The sequence below is a fragment of the Trichosurus vulpecula genome, chromosome 6, assembly GCF_011100635.1.
Source record: "Trichosurus vulpecula isolate mTriVul1 chromosome 6, mTriVul1.pri, whole genome shotgun sequence".
Taxonomy (NCBI): Eukaryota; Metazoa; Chordata; class Mammalia; order Diprotodontia; family Phalangeridae; genus Trichosurus; species Trichosurus vulpecula.
The window spans coordinates 216,056,072-216,076,221 of NC_050578.1; the positions used below are offsets into that span (position 1 = coordinate 216,056,072).

At 40.9% G+C, this 20,150-nt stretch overlaps 1 protein-coding gene across 1 annotated transcript; it reads left to right on the forward strand.

Moving 5' to 3' along the window:
- The first annotated feature begins 2,110 nt into the window (after positions 1 to 2,110).
- Positions 2,111 to 2,510, forward strand: LOC118853830 (myosin regulatory light chain 12A-like). Its single transcript, XM_036764055.1, has one exon. It carries the CDS (start codon positions 2,130 to 2,132, stop codon positions 2,508 to 2,510), a length of 381 nt encoding a protein of 126 aa, XP_036619950.1. The 5' UTR covers positions 2,111 to 2,129.
- Positions 2,511 to 20,150: the final 17,640 nt, after the last annotated feature.

A 20,150-nucleotide genomic window follows, 5' to 3' on the forward strand; every position in this document is an offset into this window, starting at 1 on the left:
ACATTACTCTTTGGTGTAGGAAAGGCTTTTTTTTTTTATCAGTATCCTCCTCTGAAGATGAACCCTGGTCTTCTTAATTCCTATAGTAACTTTCTATAGTTGGATTATTTCTCCTTTGCCTGCCAGATCAAATAGCTCAAAATTTTAATTGTGGCATAAGCAAACTGCAACTTTTCGCTGGAGGCTTTGTGCCCCTTATGAGCAAGGGAGGTCAGAAGAATAGACAAAAAAACACATGCCTCCTTAGTGGGAGAGCAAAGGAGAAGGTCATTCATGTACTGTAAAAGGGTGGAATTGTTGTTGTTGTTTGTCCTTTGTTCTCAAAGAGGACCATGACATCAGGAAGGTGATCCCATGACTTGCAAGCGAATTGGATTTAAGTGAGGGAGAGCTGTGCAAAGTGACCAGCCTCACTTTCTCCTCTGGAGCCATATGGGTCCAGTGGTTCAGGATGACTAGAGAGAAGTACCTGAGAAAAATAAGTGAGGCTTTCAGTTGAGTCTAGAGGTAAGACTTTCCACGTAAGCTCACAACCTTCCCAGGTAAAGGCAAAAAAGAACTGACTACCAGGATCTAAGGGGATGTTGAAAAAGGTACTGTGGAGATCAGGAGAAGCCAGGAGGAATGTGGGTAAGGAAAATGTGAGGATTTGGGACCACTGCGGTTCCAGAACAACACAGGAATTGATGGTACCAATCTCACCCTACTGGCTTGTGTACAAGAATAAAGGTGTTGCAGGGGCTGGTAGAAGGGATAAAGAGGCTGGTATCAATAAGAGGGCATATGCCCTTGATTGTCAAGGGGAAGAGGATATTAGGGAACTCGAGGTTGAGGTTTGAAGCTGTCCAGTTAGATCTGGATTGGAGGGGCACTGAGAACTCTCCCAATATCAGTATTCCTGGAAGCCCAGAGGGAAGAAGGAATTTTGGGGACTCCAAGAGAGAGGGTTGGAGGAATTAGTGGAGTTTACAACAGAAAGGGTGGCGTCAGCATCAATGGGGATCTCAATAGCCTAAGAGGCAATTATGATGGGAACGTTGCCCACAGATGAAGTTGACGCCACAGAAGAGACCCCCTCAAAATCTTCGGAGCCCCATCATTCCTGGGCATTCTTGGCTGAGTTAGGATTTTTAGAGGGAGGTCTCTTGAGGGTTCCTGGGGAGGAGGAGTGAACAAGAACCACAACCGTCACTTGAAGGAGCAACACTTGTTTTTCCAGTGGCCAGGTTTCCTACAGTAGAAACAAACCTGATTCATAGAATGACCACCCCAGGGGAGCTGAGGGTCCAGGGGAAGAAGGTTTGGGAAATCCAGCCTGTTGTCTTTGTTGGAATTGTTGCTACTGCAGATTCTCAGCCTTTTCCTCAGTGAGAGTGGCCTGAAACCGGGAAGCCAAATTAACAAGACCAGAAGTGGGGGTGGTCTGACAACCCCAATTTCCCCTTCTGCTAGATCAGCCTTTTGAAGGTTTCTGAAGGCCATCAACATAGAGTGAATTAAAAATGACAAGGCTTTCATGTAACAATAACAGTAGTATTGTTCAATGATCAGCTGTGATAGACTTAGCTCTTCTTAGCAATACAATGATTCAAGACAATTCCAAAAGACTCATGATGGAAAATGCTATCCACATCCAGAGAAAGAACTGATGGACTCTGAGTACAGATCAAAGTATACCATTTTCACTTTACTTTTTTTGCTTTTTTCCCCTTTTGTACTGTTTCTTCTTTTACAACATGATGTATATGGAAATATGTTTTACGTGATTGCTCACCTATATATCTATATATCTATATATAGATATATATATAGATATATGACCTATATCTAATTGCTTACTGTCTTAGGGAGAAAGAAAATTTGGAACTGAAAATTTTATTTAAAAATTATAGAAACAATTTAAAAAGTTTAAAATTGTTTTTACACATAATTGGACAAAATGAAATACTATTTAAAATATTCAGAAAAGAGAGTAGCTGCCATCTTCTCCCTCATCTCCAGCCATGTTTGGGAGTGTGTTGTCTTTCATCACCACCATTGTTCTTGAATTCTTAGCCACCGCAGTGCTTAATAGTAGATTAAGTCGAGCAAAAGGGCAAAGACAAAGACCACCAAGAAGCACCCTCAGCATGCAACATCAAATGTGTTTGCTATGTTTGATCAATCACAGATTCAGGAAATTTAAAGAGGCCTTCAATATGATTGATCAGAACAGAGATGGTTTCATTAACCAGAAGGATTTATATGATATGTTTGCTTCCTTAGGAAATAATCCAACCAATGAGTATGTAGATGCCATGATGAATGAAGCTCCAGGTCCTATAAATTTTACTATGTTCCTCACAATGTTTGGGGAAAAGTTAAATGGAACAGATCCAGAAGATGTCATCAGAAATGCTTTTGCTTGCTTTGATGAAGAAGCTACAGGCACCATTCAGGAAGATTACTTGAGAGAACTGCTGACAACAATGGGAGACAGGTTCACAGAGGAAGAAGTAAAAAAGCTGTAAAGAAAAGCACCTATTGACAAAAAGGGAAATTTCAATTATGCAGAGTTCACATGCATTCTTAAACATGGAGCAAAAGACAAAGATGACTAAAAGGAAATGTCAAATTCATGCCAACAGTTCTTATTTTCACTTTGTTTATTTCTGAGACTTTCTGATACTGTTTGCATGCACTCAGCTTTATAGCTTTTGCCCTTCATGTATTTATTCCAAGCCATTTGTGATACACTTGCACCTCTATAGTCAGACTGGAAAAAAGGGTTATCACTTTTTTTAAAAAATAGAATTGGAGAAATGATCATTGACTTATGAAAGCCTAATGGAAAAAAATCTCAAGTTTCTAGTTTAGCTGGATTTTTTATACTTTTGTAATAAATACTTTTAAAATAAAGGTTCTGAACAAAATATTTCCACTAAATACAGGTATTAGGTGTATTTAAGTAATTTCTGAAAATAAAAAAAAAATCTAGTGTTTTAAAATCTCAGTGTCCACACACTAAGTTATAGCTTATACATGAATCAGAAATTTCTTCCTCAGGAAAAGGTGTTAATTCCTCTGTTCTTTATTCTTGTGCCAGATTAAAAACATTTCTGAGATGAAGTGCTTGTTCAAAACCTTTAGCTCAACAAACACTAATCAGCAGATGGAATCATGGGTGTTTATTTAGTACTATTCACTGCTTCCAGAGAATATATGAAGTAAATTGTAGAAAAAATGAGAGGTACCTACTAGTTTTCCCACCATCTCCAGCTTTCTGTTTACCTTCACCATTTTTGTATTCCCAGCACCTCTTAGCATTCTGGACACTGAATAACTAACTGTGTTGAACCAAAAGTTAAACAAGTGCCATAGTTCCATAATCTCATTTGTATGAGCAGGTTTGCTTTGTTCTCTTCTAATTTTGATTTACATTTGCCTTGTTAATTTGTAGTGCTTGGGGAGCTTTAATCCTAACCAAGCTATATCTTACATTATCTATTTTGAACATTTGAGCACTGCTTAAGTTCATAAAACAAGATTATTCCATGTTTAATTTTAAATTTATAAGAATTTTTATTAGAAAAGTTGCCTAAATTTACAAAATTATTTAAATAGAGAGGTGATTCTAAGTACCTTAAAATTGGAATTTTGTCTTTTTAAAAATTGTTTGTGGCTGTTAGATTTCGTAAGAGGAATTTCCATGTATATCTTTATTGAAGTATCTGTGCCTTTTGAAGGGAAAGTCTTTAAAGGTGTATTACATTTTATCTAATACTGCACAAGACATTGTACTGAATTATATGATGAATCCTAGGCCTTACATGGTCCCCTCTTCATCTCTACTGCACTGAGCAAAATACATATCTCTTAGGAAAAAAGTTATATAAAAGTTATTTCAACCAACTTAGGGAATGTTTTAGGGATCACTTCTAAAAGAGTCTGTCCTACTTTTACCCCTTTTTCTTGTGTTTCTTGGGAAGGATTCCTCCTTCCAAAATATGTAAATGATAAGGTCAAGTGGATCAGTCCATCAGGCAGAACTAGTGTTGGGCTTCTCCAGGCCCAACAAGGACCTGGACTAGTTGATAAAAAATGAGGGAGGTCTGGGTGGCACGTAGAAAGGACTGAAAGAAATTCTGAAGTGAACTCTGAGAGGTCTTCTCAAAACCTGGGGAATTCTTTCTCCATCTCCCAGAGTTTGGCCTGAGTCCATGGGGGTTCTTTATCACCATTTTTTTTTATTTTAAAAGGGAATTGGTAGAGGAGAGGAGGTAAAAGATGGATAGAGGCATTCATTAGAGCCAAGGAAATTCTTTTTGAGATTATTCTTGAATCCCTCTCTCAGGTTTTTCATGTTCCCTCAGAGACTCTCTATTTTAGATAAATTTTCTTTCTCAAGATATTCTAACTGGTCTAATCCTTCCTAGAGGAGAAATATTTAAGATTCAACCTCCTTTTTTTCAGCTTTAAGTTTTTAAATGTTTTCCTAGAGGGACAAGTGCTGTGATTCTCATTCCCTTTTAATGGTCTCTAATAGCCACTGGTTAAAAAGAGTTCCATTTAGGGCATTTGATTTTTGACCCTGCCTTGTCAAGAGACATCCTTAAATAGTTAATTTTATCCTTTTCAAAGGATTCTCACTGTGGCCAGTGGTATTAAAGATCAGATTTTGTCAATGACTATCAATGTTCCAAAACTTTGTTAGTAAAGAAAGCATACTGGAAAGTCATTTGACCAGCCACGGTTACCGTAGTGGGAACAGAAAAGGTGGACCTTGAATTGCTCATGGGTCTCTACCAGATTCTCAATTAAAGAGTTAACTCAACCAAAAGAGTCAGGAGTCTGGGATTCAAGGGTGACCAGGTACTTGCTGATCCAATGGGAGGGGACACAAGGGCTCTGTGCTCGTACCAGGAGAGATAGCCTCCAATGAATCCCACTTCTGACCCCAAAAACATATCAATGTAAAAATAAACCAAGCTCACATATAGAAAGTATCCTTAATTGAGGCCAAGGAGTCTTGTCCCAGCATACAGGAGTACCCAAAGGTGGGAGTTACAACAAAGGTTTTATATACACCATAAGGGTAGCTGGGTAGGTTGATGGAATAGTGGGGTCATGAGCTGTTTACTACTTTAATTACAGAGTCACTGGAAATGCTGGGATTGGGAGGGGACATAGTCTATAACAGGGAGAGTGATGGTTTCTGGAGGCAGACCTAACCCAGTTCTGGTAAGTTTGAACAGGCTCAATTAGCACAGCCTGAACTACGTTTTAGGTGGTCACAAGAGCCTTGGTGCAGCTGTTTCAACAGTGTTATTTGCTCTAACAGTCAAGGCAATTCAAAGTCTAAAAAAGGGAGATAGTTCAAATTAATTTCACATGCTTCTAGAAATGAGTTATAGAGAGGTTCCTCCCTTTCCCATATCATAGCCTACCTACTAATACTCTAACTCAATGGTTCTCAAATATGTTGGTCTCAGGACCCCTTTGTATTCTTAGAAATTATTGAAGTTTTATTTATATAGGTTGTACATATTAATATTTGTCATATTAGCAATTAAAACTGATAAAAATTTAAAATTCATATTTATTCAATTAAAAATAATAAATTCATTATCTGTTAACACAAATGACATATTTTAATGAAAAATAGCTATATTTTCCAAAACAAAAAAAATAATGAGAATGGCATTAAAAAACTGGAAACTGAAAAAAATGTCCATCAGTTGAAGAATGTGATGGAATACTGTTGTGCTGTGAGCAATGATAAAGGGGATGGTTTCAGAAAAACCTGGAAAGACTTATATGAACCGACGCAAAATGAAGGAAGCAGAACCAGGAAACAATTTACCCAGTAACAGCAATATTGTAAAGATAATCAACTGTGAAAGACTTAGTAATGCTGATCAATACAATGATCCACCACAGTTCCAAAAGACTCATAATGAAAATTGCTAAACACATCCAGATAGAGCATTATGGACTCAGACCACAGATTGAAGCCTCTCTTTCTTTTAAAAATTATTTATTTTTAATATTTTTCATTCTAAATTTTCTCCCCCCTTTCAGCCCCTCCCCCATCCATTAAAAAGGCAAGCAATATAATATTTTTTTACCAGAATATGGCTAATGCAGAAATATGTTTTGCATGACTTCATATACTTAAGGAATATTGTATTTCTTGCCTTCTCAATGGGTGGGGAAAGGATGCAATGAGGGAGAGAATTTGGAACTGAAAATATGTGATGGCAAGCAGGGTGGGACTTTTTGCCTTTGTTTTTTCTTTAGGAGTGTTTCTTAGCACTAAGGTAGTCGAGTACCTCTGATGAGTCTCGCTTTTTAAATGTATTGGCAGGCAAAGGGGACTTTTTCTTGTCTTTTGTTCTGGAGTACTTCTCAGTATTAAGGCAATCAAGTGACTTTGATGAGTCTTGCCTTTGCTTCAATCAGAGTCTTTGAATCAAGAATGTTTGATGATCTGCTTAAGAAACAAGAAAGCCCCAGGCCCCAGGCCCCATACCCTTTTGTTAAGTAGGTGCTAAGTCTCAGGGCCCTGAGAAGTGTATTAATGCTCTGAGGTTGGTGTTTTATTTTGGGGGTTTCACTCATTGGAAGAATGGTGGAGTGGTTTGTCCAGACAAGACTCTGGGTAGCCATTAAGAGTCCCCCTGGCTTTGAAAACCCAGATGTTGGTGCTTCTCTCTCTGGTAACTATGTATCGCTATGGTCAGATGGTGAGAAATCTGTCTATTGATTTGTGTTATTTTTTTCTGCTTGTAATTCCTGTTTGTGTTTTCTCTGAAGTTCAGGGTGATGACTTTTTCCCCTGAACTAAGTGAATGCTATATGTATGTTTAATTAAAGTGAGATTGTAAACCCCTTAAAGTTGCTTTCCTTAGAAAAGCAGATCAAAGAACCAGTGTTAGTAGCCCTCCTGTGTGCCTTACACAGTTGCAGTAGTGGTGTGAGGGAAAATTTCAAAGGGTGAAGTCTCCTCAGGGGGTTAATGATTCCCTGTATGCCCCTGGTAATTGTTGAAACTTGCAAAAACAGCATCTGCAGATAGCGGGTGTTGTGGAAACCTACCTTACAGCATGTCCTGACCCCCTTAACGCACCCATATTCTGTTTTTAAGCATGGAGTGGAAAATTATTAAAAGACTTCCTCTTCCTTGTCTCTGGGTAAAGTTTTGTAATTTTCTACTATCCTTTGTCGCTGAAGATTTCCGTGAATAGATTGTGAACCCCGAACCCCAGCCAATGGAAGATGGGGGGGGGAGTAGGAGTTAAGGTATAAAGGATTCTTATTGATTTAACCAACTTGCACTCCCTGTCCCTCACTACTCTGAGCTACGAGGGGCGTGCCCTTTCTCATGAGAAAGTAATAAACTCCTTTCTGCTTCTATGTAACTTAGCCTCTGGATATTTTATTTTAGGTGGTGGTCTCTATCCCACACAATGGCAAATAGCATTGTTGTTATAGAATAAAAATAAAAATTTTTACAAGAGACAATGGCACAGTGTACATATTTTTGTAAAGTTCTTTAATGTTTAGCTTGATAAAAGACTGCTGAATTCTCATATTGGCTTCTGCATTTATTCTGCTGTAATATGTTGTTTTGGTTATATGTATATACATGAAGGGTATATGAAGAAAATGTGTATATGAAGTAAATGAAGTACGTGATGAAAGTATATGAAGTAATGTATAGATGAAGAAAATCAAGCCTTGTAGAGATGAGTAGTTGGAAAAGGGAGAAATACTTTAATAGGCAAATAACATCTTAGTATTATTATGAAAATAGTTTTGACCATGTAGAACCCCCACAAAGGTTTGGGGGAACCCCCAGTTATGCTCTTAGCACACTTTGAGAGCTGATGTTTTGTTTTCTCTTGGCTTACTTTGTCACAAATTTAGCTTTTCAATTGAAAGCTAAATCAGAACTGAGTTTGCACAAAAGGTTAAAATATTGTATTCTCTTTTTTTTTTCCAGGGGGATGACTGAGGCAATCCTTTCCCCAGCTGCCCTGTGGCTCCAAACCCTTGGTGCTACTACTGTTTCTTGTTTCTTTTGTATTCCATTCTTTCTTGATGCTAGGGAATGGATACCTGGTGACAGAATTGACCAGAGTGTGAGCTTATGAGCTTCAGAAGGTCGGAAGAGACATAAAAGGCTCTCTTAGCAACCAGAGTTGTTAGCAGAAACCACTGGACCTGGTAGGACTGGCTGCCCAATTCAGAGCAGCAGCCCGGCAGCCTGCTTGACCCAGCCCATACCTATCAGTCAAGGAACCATGTTCTGGATGGAGCCAGCACAGTTGAGCGAGGGACCACTTTGTCTATTGTGAAACTGTATCCCAAACTGAGCTTGGCTGGGGGGGCCAGGGCGGGCCTTTGCCAGGGGGAAAAAGGACTCTCAGAGCCAGGAGTTGTGAGGTGTTCCCCACATGTGTGTGTATACCTCATTGCCTTTGTTTTTTTTTAATTTGAGACTTCTTCCCCAGACACTGTGTGTGCCTGTTTTTTTTTTTTTTTGAGGAACTTTTTTTGTGGGGAAAAAGGAGGTTGCTGCTTCTGCATAAAAGCCAAGAAAATGAGGGGAAGGGGGCAGGGAAATGGGAGATTTAAACGTGTGTTGTTAGGGGAGCTCTGGACCTGGGCCCCCCGAGAGGGTAGTGAGACGCCAGGGAGTCTGGACCTGGGCGGTGCCTGTGTGGCTTCCACCACGTCAGTACCGGGGCGGCTCTTACTGGAGGAGCTCCACCCTCGGGGAGGAACTGGGGAGGAGCCAACCCGAAACACCCAATATAAGGCGCTCCCCAGAGAGGGTCAGTGGGATTTGTGTGAGATTTCTGGTACGCCATGCAATAAAGCTGCTTGTTGACTCCGGCGTACTGCCTGGTGATTCTCCTCTCGCATCCCCTGAGAGGAGCCGGAGACGTCCGAAGACCCGAGGGCAGGGTGAGTGATAGGCGGTAGTCGGGGAGTACGGGGTGCCAAAGTGGGGCACATCCCGTCCGGCCGCCAACAGCTGGCGCCCAAACGTGGGGCTTGACCAGTGAGGCCGCTCCTGCTCCCCATATACGGGGGAGCGGAAGACCAGGCAGCCTCAAGGGACAGGTTGAGCCCTTGGGAAGATGGGACCAAAGGTCTGTGAAGCCCGTGTTGAGCCGGAGGACAAAGGCGTACTCGCCTGCCAGATCTACAAGGTCTGCAAAGAACAAGGCGTTAACAGTTACATAAGGACATGTAGAGAGTGGGTGGAGAAGATCTGGGTGGTCAGCCCGTGGCTGGAGCACACCGGGGTGGATCTGCCCGTCTCCGCGGCAGGCGGAGTGCTTAGGAACCGCCACGGATCAGGCCACATTCATAAGACTCATATACAAGATGGCCAAGATCAGGGGTGTAGAATCACTCCCCGAAGTACAGATGTGGCTACCGGAACAGAGCAAGAGGAGGAACTTGCACACTTGGCAGACTCCAAGGACAAGATACCAGAAAAAGGAAAGAATGAAGTAAAGTTCTGAAGAAGTTAGTCCCAATAAAGCACGGCACCTGGCCTCCGTTACATCAGAGGGCCAAGCAATTTGTGCATAGGAGTCAAAAAATCCTCTCTGTGTTTTTTGTCTCTGTGTCTGTGTGCTGTATCTGTGTTTCTGTGTGTGGTGTTTCTGTGTGTGTAATCTGACACCCTGTAATGTCCACTATCTCTTTCTCTCCCTCCCTGACTCCAGTCTCTTCAGAGGAGCGGGAGGGGGGGGGGTGTGGAGAGAAGGAGAGAGGAAAATGTCTTCTTGTTTAACGGTTTATAGTTGTTGGAAATAATGCTCTTTCTTTCTCCCTTCATCCCAAATCTGGCCAATTTGGAATGTGAGGAGAGATAAGAAAGGAGGCGGGGACCTTTTCCCTGAAATTCAAATGTGTTACTCCTGATTTGATGCTTAAGATAAAGTCAGAATTTCTCATACCATTTGGCACTAAGGCAAATTCGGAAAATGCATGAATCTCTACTAAAGAGACACTTTGAGCTCCCCAGTGTGAGGAGAAAGGGACATGGTACCACTGGATTTTTTCCAGAGTCCCACTCACCTTAGACTGGCAAATTCAAAGCTCTCACTTCCAAAAAAGTTTTTAAGGAGTGAACACAGAAGTAAAATTTACTCGAGAAAAAATTAGAACCATTAAGATCTTGATTTAGCAGATTCTGTTAACCATAGATAATCTGGTGAAGTATATAAAACCTTTTTCAAAATAATAATGCACGTATGAATGTGAAGAAAAATCAGTTTATATGACAAAAGATATTCTGTATCCCCCTCCAATCCGTAGACTCCTTGGGGGGTTAAGAATTCCAGCTCTATGTCAGAAGTATATACAAAGATGTTTTAATTCCTGTGTGGTGAATGAGAATCACCATGAGACTAGTATAGATAAAAAAGTTGGAAAATATTTAATGACATAACGGTATTAAATCTATAGAGTTAATAAGTACTTTTCAATATACAACTACAGAGATCCTTATGTGCAATTTAGTGACCCTCATTCCTGTTTGAATTTGAAACAAGTGGTTTAAAGCTTCCAAAACAGAGAAATGAAAGCCAAACGTGAAAGCCAATCTGAACATAGTGTACCCAAAGGACTGTTACTGACTGTTACTGTAGTCCTGAGAAACAAAAATACTTCTTCGGATAGGAATTATCTCCATAGATATAACCCAGTCCGCCTGGGTGAAAACATTTCTAGCTCGCTGTGATTTTCCTACGTTTGCTACTTGGAAAGTTTAAAAAGTGATTCGCAAATATACAATAGAGAGTTGGCTTCTTTTCAAAATAATTGCCCTGTGTACAAGCTGCTTTTTCTGATTTAGGCCCTTTTATTCTGATGTGCCTTTCTACTTTGTTGCCCTCTCATACCCCGCTGACAACAGCCCTGGACCCCTGGGCACCCTGAAGCCCACACTGCTAGGCCCACACCACCAGAACTTAGGATTTTTGCTCCTAGTCTTCTAAACCCGACAACCCCTATTAGAAAGTAAAGATCTCTCAGGGACCCTCCTCAATGATTCCTTAGACCTTTAATTCAGGTGCTGGACTCTGCAGCTTCCCAGCACCTTCCCCCCTTTCAGTCCACAGCCAGGCTCTGCAACTATGAGGAGAAGAAAAGCCTCTATGCTTGGTAAGCCTAATGTATGTAATGATTTGGGAATGCAGTTAATGTCATCTGAAATTTTTCTATTGTACTTCTGAATTGTAGTAAAATTCTCCTACGTTGTAAAATTTAAGTGACTAGATATGAGATTAGACAAAGTGATCTTTAATTTGAATTTTGGTGAAACTACAAAATGAAAACAATTGTGTAAAACTGGTTAAGTTACTTTCTCAGCCTTGCTAACCCTACCTTGTTAAGATCACAGCTAAAACACTTCTGCCAGCACTTAGGAAACTTGTAAGATTGTTAACTAGGTTATTTGGGATTACTGTTTTAGTGTTAAAAACCAATTAAGTTCTGAAGAGATAAAAGAAATTATGTCACCCACCTTTTGACCTAGATTTGTGGGTGGGTTCTATTACGAATATTGATTAGGGTAAAGATGTTGCTTATTATGAGTTGTTATGATTGCTGTTAAAAATAATTGCTTTATATTAATTTTATGTGGATTTTCTTCAATGTGAAGTTTTGGTAATGAGATGAATGATTCTCTGTCTTAAGCAATTTGGGGTCATATCTGACTGCGGTAAAGCCACCAAAATGGAAATTAATTGGTCTTGGTTTTCAAGTTTAAATGGATGATAATTATGGTTTTTTGATATTTTGTTATACGTCTCAAATTTTTCTTATCGTGTAAATTGGTAAGCAGCTATATCATCTGTGTTGTTAGAAACGCAATTTCTTTTATAATCTAACTGTTATTAGGTTCTGAATTGTAATTTGAGAAATCTTAAATTACCAAATTTTGTCTTTAATTGTTTTGCTATCATTTGGGAAATTTGTGAGATCATTAATTAAGCTATTGATGCTGTTGCTTAGAGATAGTATTTACTATGGTGAGTTTAGTTTTCCTTTTTTTAATTATGTGGAGAAGGTGGAAATTAATAATATCAGGATAAATTATAAGCTGTCTGAGAAAGAGAGATTTTTTATGAAGGAAAGTTTTGTGCACTCCTTTGCATAATTTTTGGTAAGACTCGACCTTGAATAAGTTTGCTCAGAGGAACAGCAACAGATAGCACACAGAGTTCTCTATGTAACCCCTTCCTAGAGACCATGTTGCTTCTCCTTATTTTGTAATATTGCCAAGGCCCTTGGAAACTCTCTGCACTCTCTGCACGGGCAAGGTCATCAGCCCAGAAAAAGAACTTGTTTGAGTTATGTGGGTCCTAAACAATGCACTTGGCTTGCTGAGGAACTGAAAGTTTATGTACAATAGATAGAAAGGATTCTAATATTTAGCCTTTACACCTGGACAAGTTTCACATAGAGAATGAAAGATGTTTAATTAAATCCCTTATGTATGTGAGTCCTATTGTCATAAAACAAAAAGGGGGAATGGCGGGGAGGCTGACCCATGCGCAGCTTGCTACAGCCACCTTTACTGCCAATTTTTTGCAATTCCGTGACGATGGCCTCACACCCGCATTAAAATACTATGCTGGGGACCGGTGTGAAAAACAGGAACCAGGCCAAAAGGAGACACCACCAACTGCGTGCTTTCAAGGCAGCACGGTATGGTGGAAAGATGAGAAAGGGGAGTGGCACAGGCCGGGAAGGGTCGTAATCAGAGGGAGAGGGTATCTTTGTGTCTCTACAGATGACGCCATGGGAGAACAAATCTGGGTGCCCCTCTGCCGGGTCCGTGAGGTTGCGCCCCCGTCGATGCCCCAGGGGAAGGAGGCCGTGGCGGAAGAACAGGACCGTCCGGAGACAGAGGGCTGCCTTCAACAACGCCCTTAGCTGCCTGCTTGCCATGATCCAGTTGGCGACCCCATCCACAGCTGCTCCTGCCGTCTTGCCACCCCTGGCAGTGACTCCCACGCATTGGGCCCTTACCCCGAATCTCCCGATGTTCCAGTTGGTGACCTGCAGCCCATCCTGTCTGTGTAACCCCTATTCCCTACCATGTTTCCCAGTATGCACAATTAGAAAGCCTTCTAGCACTGCCACTACTTTCACCACTGAACTGCACATGTTAGATGAGGCCATTGCGGCCATACAGACTGACCCTGCCTGACTTCTTGTATGATTGGGGTTCTGCGCCGCTCATAAAACAAAAAGGGGGAATTGTTAGGGGCGCTCTGGACCTGGGCCCCCCAGAGGGTAGTGAGACGCCAGGGAGTCTGGACCTGCTGACGCGGCGGTGCCTGTGTGGCTTCCACCATGTCAGTACCGGGGCGGCTCTTACTGGAGGAGCTCCACCCTCGGGGAGGAACTGGGGAGGAGCCAACCCGAAACACCCAATATAAGGCGCTCCCCAGAGAGGGTCAGTGGGATTTGTGTGAGATTTCTGGTACGCCATGCAATAAAGCTGCTTGTTGACTCCGGCGTACTGCCTGGTGATTCTCCTCTCGCATCCCCCGAGAGGAGCCAGAGACGTCCGAAGACCCGAGGGCAGGGTGAGTGATAGGCGGTAGTTGGGGAGTACGGGGTGCCAAAGTGGGGCACATCCCGTCCGGCCGCCGACAGTGTGTGTGTGTGTGTGTGTGTGTGTGTAGAATCACATGGAAAAGCTGTGTATTTGTCTCAATGGTGTGCCTACATGTTAGGCTCCAGCTCTTGCAAGAACCTTAAATAAAAGTCCTTCCTAACTCACCAGCGGCTTTGTGGAGTTCTTGGTTATGTGTGAGGTAAATAAAATGTGTGAGGTAAATAAAATCTTCACAGGGAAGATATGTATGTGTGGGACACAAGATTGTTTGTGAAAGCTTCCCATGAATAAATCAAGCAAGGTAATACTCAGATAGTACAAATTTAGTTAGGATGTAGACCTCACTAGGCCTAAGTTTCGTTTTCCTGTAAATCATATGATTTCAGGGAAATCAGATGGTCTCCCCCTCTCCCCCTCCCCTAGCCCACTCCCATGCCGTCATCTTAACATTGAGATTTCCCTATAAGGTAATTCTGTAGTTTCTGTGCTAGTATTGGATAAACTTATTCTGGTATAGATTGTGAGGCCACCTGTCCCAGCAAATAGGGACAGGGGTCCAGCCTCTAGGGGTGGAATTTCTTAGAACTGTTTGTACAAGGTTATATATCCCCTTGCTTGCCTTCTCCGCCTTGCCTCTCTGCACTACCATCCCACCCTGGTAGTGGGAGATGCCCAATTCTTGCGAGACTTGATCAAATAAAGCTTCTGTTTTGTTTCTAGCTTGAGAAAACCGAGACACCTCTGTTTTTGTTTATTTTGAGCCTGTGGTTTGTCCCACACAGTTGGGGGCTCGTCCGGGATCCCCTCAATTGGGGGGGGTTCTCCTCACCAGGGAGCAGGATCCAGCGCATACCACAAAGATTTATTGGGGGTTCCTGGTCCTGGTGTGGGGCTCCACCCAGTTGGGGGAAAATCCCGAAGAGAGGGACTCGGAGGAACAGAAGTTGTGCTAGGTTCCGACATTCCAAAAAGTAAGAGATAAGAGAAAAGTCCGGCCGGCCGGTGTGGTGTGTATTGAAGTCATAAACAAGTACGCATACTCTCCGAAGGTAAGCACTCAGAGGTCTGGGGGTGAGTCTGTTGAGTCTCTGACTCGGGGAGTGCAGCGAGGGCTCCCGACCAAATTAGGGCGGGATATGACCCCAACGCAAGGACGCTCTCGAGAACGCTTCGCGGGGGACTTCAGGGGAGTAGCTGCCCCCTGGGGAGTTGAGGCATTTGTGCCCTCCCCGTTCAGCTAAGTTCTGTTGAGTCTCGGACTCGGGGAGTGCGGCGACGGCTCCTGACCAAATTATGGGGAAAACCAATCTAAGTCTGTGCAGTCGGAGCACAAATGTGAGGTACCTTTAGGCAATCGATTGCAAAATTGGAATGAACAACAAAAGTAGAAAGGAAAATGGCCATAGACAAGAGCTCTTAAAATATTTGACCTAGGTGGGTGGAATGGATTTTTCCTGGTGTTTTGAGGAACGCTCTCCCAGGGAAAACGAAAAACAAAAAGCTTTTGGATTTCTGTATCTTTGTGTCTGTGTCTGTCTCTATCTGTGCTTCTGTGTGTGTGTAATCTGACACCCTGTAATGTCCATTATCTGGCTTTCTCTCCCTCCCTGACTCCTCCTGGTATGCAGAGGAGCGGGAGGGCGGGGGAGAGAGAAAGAGAGAGAAAAATGTTTTCTTGTTTAAGTTATGTGATGGAAAAGGCAAGGTAAAGAGGAGTGTCAGGTCAGAATTAGAAAGAAATAAAGTATGTGCAGTTTTACAGGGGCTTTCATCAAAGTCCACCGGAAAGGAAAGGCAAGAAAGTTTAACCATGTAGGGAAGAGACATGTGAAGGAAGTTTAAAAAAGGCATAATCTATTTGCACAAATAGTGTGAATAGAGGTTTTGAGAGTGCAAGGTGGAAACTTTTGGGAAGTTGTTTTAAAAAAAATGATATATATATATATGCTCTTTCTGTCTCCCTCCATCCCAGATCTGGCCAATTTGGAATGTGGAGAGATAAGAAAGAAAGCGGGAACTTTTCCCTTAAATTTAAGTGAAATGTGTTACTTCTAATTTGATGCTCAGAATTTATTATGCTATTTGGTACTAAGGCAAATTCAGAAAATGCATAGATATGAAAAAGAGACACTTTGAGCTCCCTAGTATGAGGAGAAAAGGAAAAATCTAGAATGTGTACTATGATGCATTGTAATTATGGTTTCCCAATTTTCAGACTTACGAACTTTAAGTAATGATCCTACAAATAGAATTGGAAAATATTTAATAACGTAAAGGTATTAAATAAATCTATAGAGTTAGTAAGTACTTTTTTTTTAACATACAACTACAGAGATCCTTATGTGCAATTTAGTGACCCTTGTTCCTATTTGAATTTAAAAATGGCTTAAAGCTTCCAAAATAGAGAAATATGACCAGAGAATGACAGCCAATCTGAACATATTTTACCCAAAAGACTGTTGCTTATTACATTCCTGAGAAACAGAAATACTTCCTAAAATAGGAATTAGCTCAATAGATATAGATATTTCTAACTTGCTGTGAGTTTCCTAAGTTTGTTACTTGAAAAGTTTAAAAAGTGATTCAGCTGCGAATATACAATAGAGAGTTGGCTCCTTTTCAAAAATAATTACCCCACTGACAACAGCCCTGGACCCCGGGCACCCTGAAGCCCACACTTCTAAGCAATTGCCCCCCACCACCACCACTGGAACCTGGAATTTTTGCTCCTAGTCTTCCAAACCCGACAACCCCTGTTAGAAAGTAAAGATCTCTCAGAGACCCTCCTAAATGACTCCTTAGACCTTTAATTCAGGTGCTGGACTCTGCAGCTTCCCGACACCTCCCCCCCCCCTCCCCCCCGTTCGCTTCCCCCTCCCGCCTTCAGTCCACAGCTAGGCTCTGCAACTATGAGGAGAGAAGAAAAGCCTCTATGCTTGGTAAGCCTAAAATATGTAATGATTTGGGAATGCAATTAATGTCATCTGAAAATCTTTCTATTTGTACTATTAGTGTGCTTCTAAATTGTAGTAAAATGTCCTATATTGCAAAACTTAAGTAAACGAAGATAGTGTTAGACAAAGCAATTATTAATCTGAATTTTGTCGAAGAGAAGAGAAGAAGAAAAAAAATGATATGAAAACAATTGTGTAAAACAGGTTAAGTTACTTCCTCAGCCTTAATTGCCATTTAGAAGACCAGGTATTTTCTACTTTAACTGTAGTTAATGGAAGGTCACAGCTAAAACAATTCAGCCAGCACTTACCTGTAAGATTGTTAACTAGGTTATTTGGGATTACTGTTTTAATGTAAAGACCAAGACAGTTCTGAAGAGATAAAAGAAATTATGTCCATCCATCTTTTGGGCTAGATTTGTGGGTGGGTTCTATTAAATTTATATGGATATTAATTAGGGTAAAGATATTGATTGTTGTGAGTTATTATTGTTGCTGTTCAATTAATTATCAACCCCTCGGCCTGGAAGGGAGGCTGACTATACCTTGTTGACAATGATTCAAATTTCTTAGGCTTCCTTTTTACCTGGGGCAAAAAGAAGTAGTTACTGGCCCAGCACATTTTAAACTGATCTAATTATAACAGGTGATTGCAAACTATTTGTAATGTGAATGGAACTTAGAAATGCATATTTGAATAATTTTCTAGGAAAAGTGCATATTGTTATTTGGCATTGAGAAATTTATTAACTATATAGCCCCAAGAAAATTCTATTTACTGTAGTTCACTGTTCAATAAGGGGATGGTGGTGGAATCCATTCCCAGGGGTATTACAAAGATCGCATGATTGTAAAGGTGCTTGGCACAATGCTTGGTGTAGAATAAATGCTATTTGAATGTACACTGTTTTAAGTTAAAAATAATTGCTTCATATTTATTAACCTTATGTGGATTTTCTTCACTGTGAAGTTTTGGTGATGAGATGAATGATTCTCTGTATCAGGCAGTTCGGGGCCATATCTGACTGAGGTAAAGCCACCACAGTGGAAACTAATTGGTTTTGGTTTTCAAGTTTAAATAGATGATAATTGTTTATGATATTGTTATATGTCTAAAATTTTTCTTATTGCATAACTTGGTTAGCAGCTGTATCATCTGTGTTGTTAGAGAAGCAATTTCTTTTACAATCTAAATGTTATTAGGTTAAGAATTATAATTTAAGAAATCTTAAATTACCAAATTTGGTCTTTAATTGTTTTGCTATCATTTGGGAAATTTGTGAGATTATTAATTAAGCTGTTGCTGTTATTGCTTAGAGATAGTATTTACCAGAGTACGTTTAGTTTTGGTTTTTTCTCAATTGTGTGGAAAAGGTTTGGTGATCAAAATTTGGGAATTGTTTAGCACTTAGGAATTAATAATATCAGGATAAATTATGAGCTGTTTCTGAGAAGGAGAGATTAAAAAAAAGGGGGGGGGTTTGTAAAATCCTTTGTATGATTTTTAGAAAGCCTCGACCTTGAATAAGTGTGCTCAGAGAAACAGCAAAAGATAGCAAACAGACCCAAGGTTTTTCTATTTAACCCCTTCTTGGAGTCCATGTTACTTCTCCTTATTTTGTAAAATTGCCAAGGCACCTGGAAAACTATCTGCATGGGCAAGGTCATCAGCCCCAGACAAAGAACTCCTTTGAGTTATGTAGGTCCTAAACACTGAACTTAGCTTGCCGAGAAATTAAAAGTTTATGTACAATAGATAGAAAGGATTCTAATATTTGGCTTTTACACCACGACAAATTTAAAGTGGAGAACAAGAATGTTTAATTAAATCCCTTATGTATGCGAGTCCTGGTAAATCTTTACTGCTTATTGCAGCTCCGTATCTGACTCTAAGCTGTGACTGCTGGGACTTGCTGTTTAAGGTTAAAAGGCACTTGGGACTATAACTACTTTTGTTTTGAGTTTGAATCTGGGTATAGTTGTCTACATTACATCAGTATCTGAGAGAAATGCCACAAGCTACTCAGAAAGAATGTGATCCATACTGTTAACGGTGGAGATCTGCATTTGGGACAAAAGCCGGGGGGACAATCTTAGCCTCAGTCTAGGATGGGATCCTCCTGGCCTCAGTTTCTCCCTGTGTTCCTTTGAAAAGGAAGTTTCCCACCTATTTCGGAGTGTAGCAATGTGGTGGCAGAGATACTACATAACTGAGGAATCAAAACTATATCTGGATTATAAACAAGAGCCAAGGATGTTTTATCCTGTAATATTTGACATATCACGTGTCCCTGCCTTTTTTTTCCTTCTATAGCAAATTTCTGTGATCAGAGCAAGTAGTCAGTAAAAGATATGAGCTCTTTTTGTGTTATCTTACTGGGCAATCTAATATAATTTTATCTAGAACTAGGGCAGGTACGGAAATTTAAACAAACTGCTTAAGGCTCACTTTAAGATGTTCCCTTTGTCTAAAAGGAATCTAAGAGCAGTAGTATTTTCCTATGATCACTCTCTTACTGCTATCAATGTGAGATTCTATTACAACACCTCTTTGACTAAGAAACTTTGTAATATTTAGGAATTCTGCTATAACTAGAAACTTTGTTTGTTATGATGCTTTGAAATTAGTGTTACTTATGGACTTTTGCACCAACTTAGTAAAGCTTTAGGAAGAAGAGTAGAAATGCATACACGCCACTTAGAACTCATTTTGTAGATGTTCCTTAAGCAATGTGAGAATGTTATTTTGTTATTTGATTAATATCATGCATGCTTAAAATTTTGGGAAAATATGGGAGGAAAGGGGGGATGATAAATAATAAAGGACGAGACCTGGCCCACATCGCCTTGGTCTCTCAAGTGTTAGAAAACTTATTATTACCAAAAAATATATCAATAATCCATGTGAATAGTCATCAATCCAGACAATCCTTTGAGGTTAGAGGTAACCACCTGGCAGATGAGGAAGCACGGAAAATAGGAGCTATAGAATCTGAACTACCCGACCATTTGCTGGTACTAATTCCCTCTTTTCCTCCGAGTCTTCCTTCCCCAACCTTTACTACAGAAGAACAGAAGAAGGTGTCATCTTTAGGGGCCGAGGAGCGGGAAGGCCGATGGTATCTCCCAGATGGAAGAGAGGTACTGACCAAGTCAGGTATGAGGCAGGTCCTTCACCATTTACACCAGGGCAGTCACTGGGACGTCCAGAACCTGTGCGATGCTGTTCTCACGCGGTATGTGTCAACCGGCCTTTACACCCTAGCAAGACAATTGGTACAGGGCTGCCTTGTTTGTCGAAGGACGAACAGGACTGCTTTGTGCCGAACCCCGATCGGTGGAAGGCCACCAGGTCTTCGGCCGTTTCAAAGCATACAGGTGGACTTTACTGAGCTGCCCCCCATAGGCCGTCTCAAATACCTGCCGGTCATAGTGGACCATCTGGCATCTTGGGTGGAGGTTTTTCCCTTGCCCCGGGCTACTGCCCCTATGGTATGTAAGATTTTGCTGGAACAAATAATCCCACGGTATGGGATGGTGGAACAATTGACTCGGACCAGGGA

Excerpts from the sequence above, each read along its gene's own strand:
- LOC118853830 (XM_036764055.1), top strand. The coding sequence starts at position 2,130 with ATGCAACATCAAATGTGTTTGCTATGTTTGATCAATCACAGATTCAGG.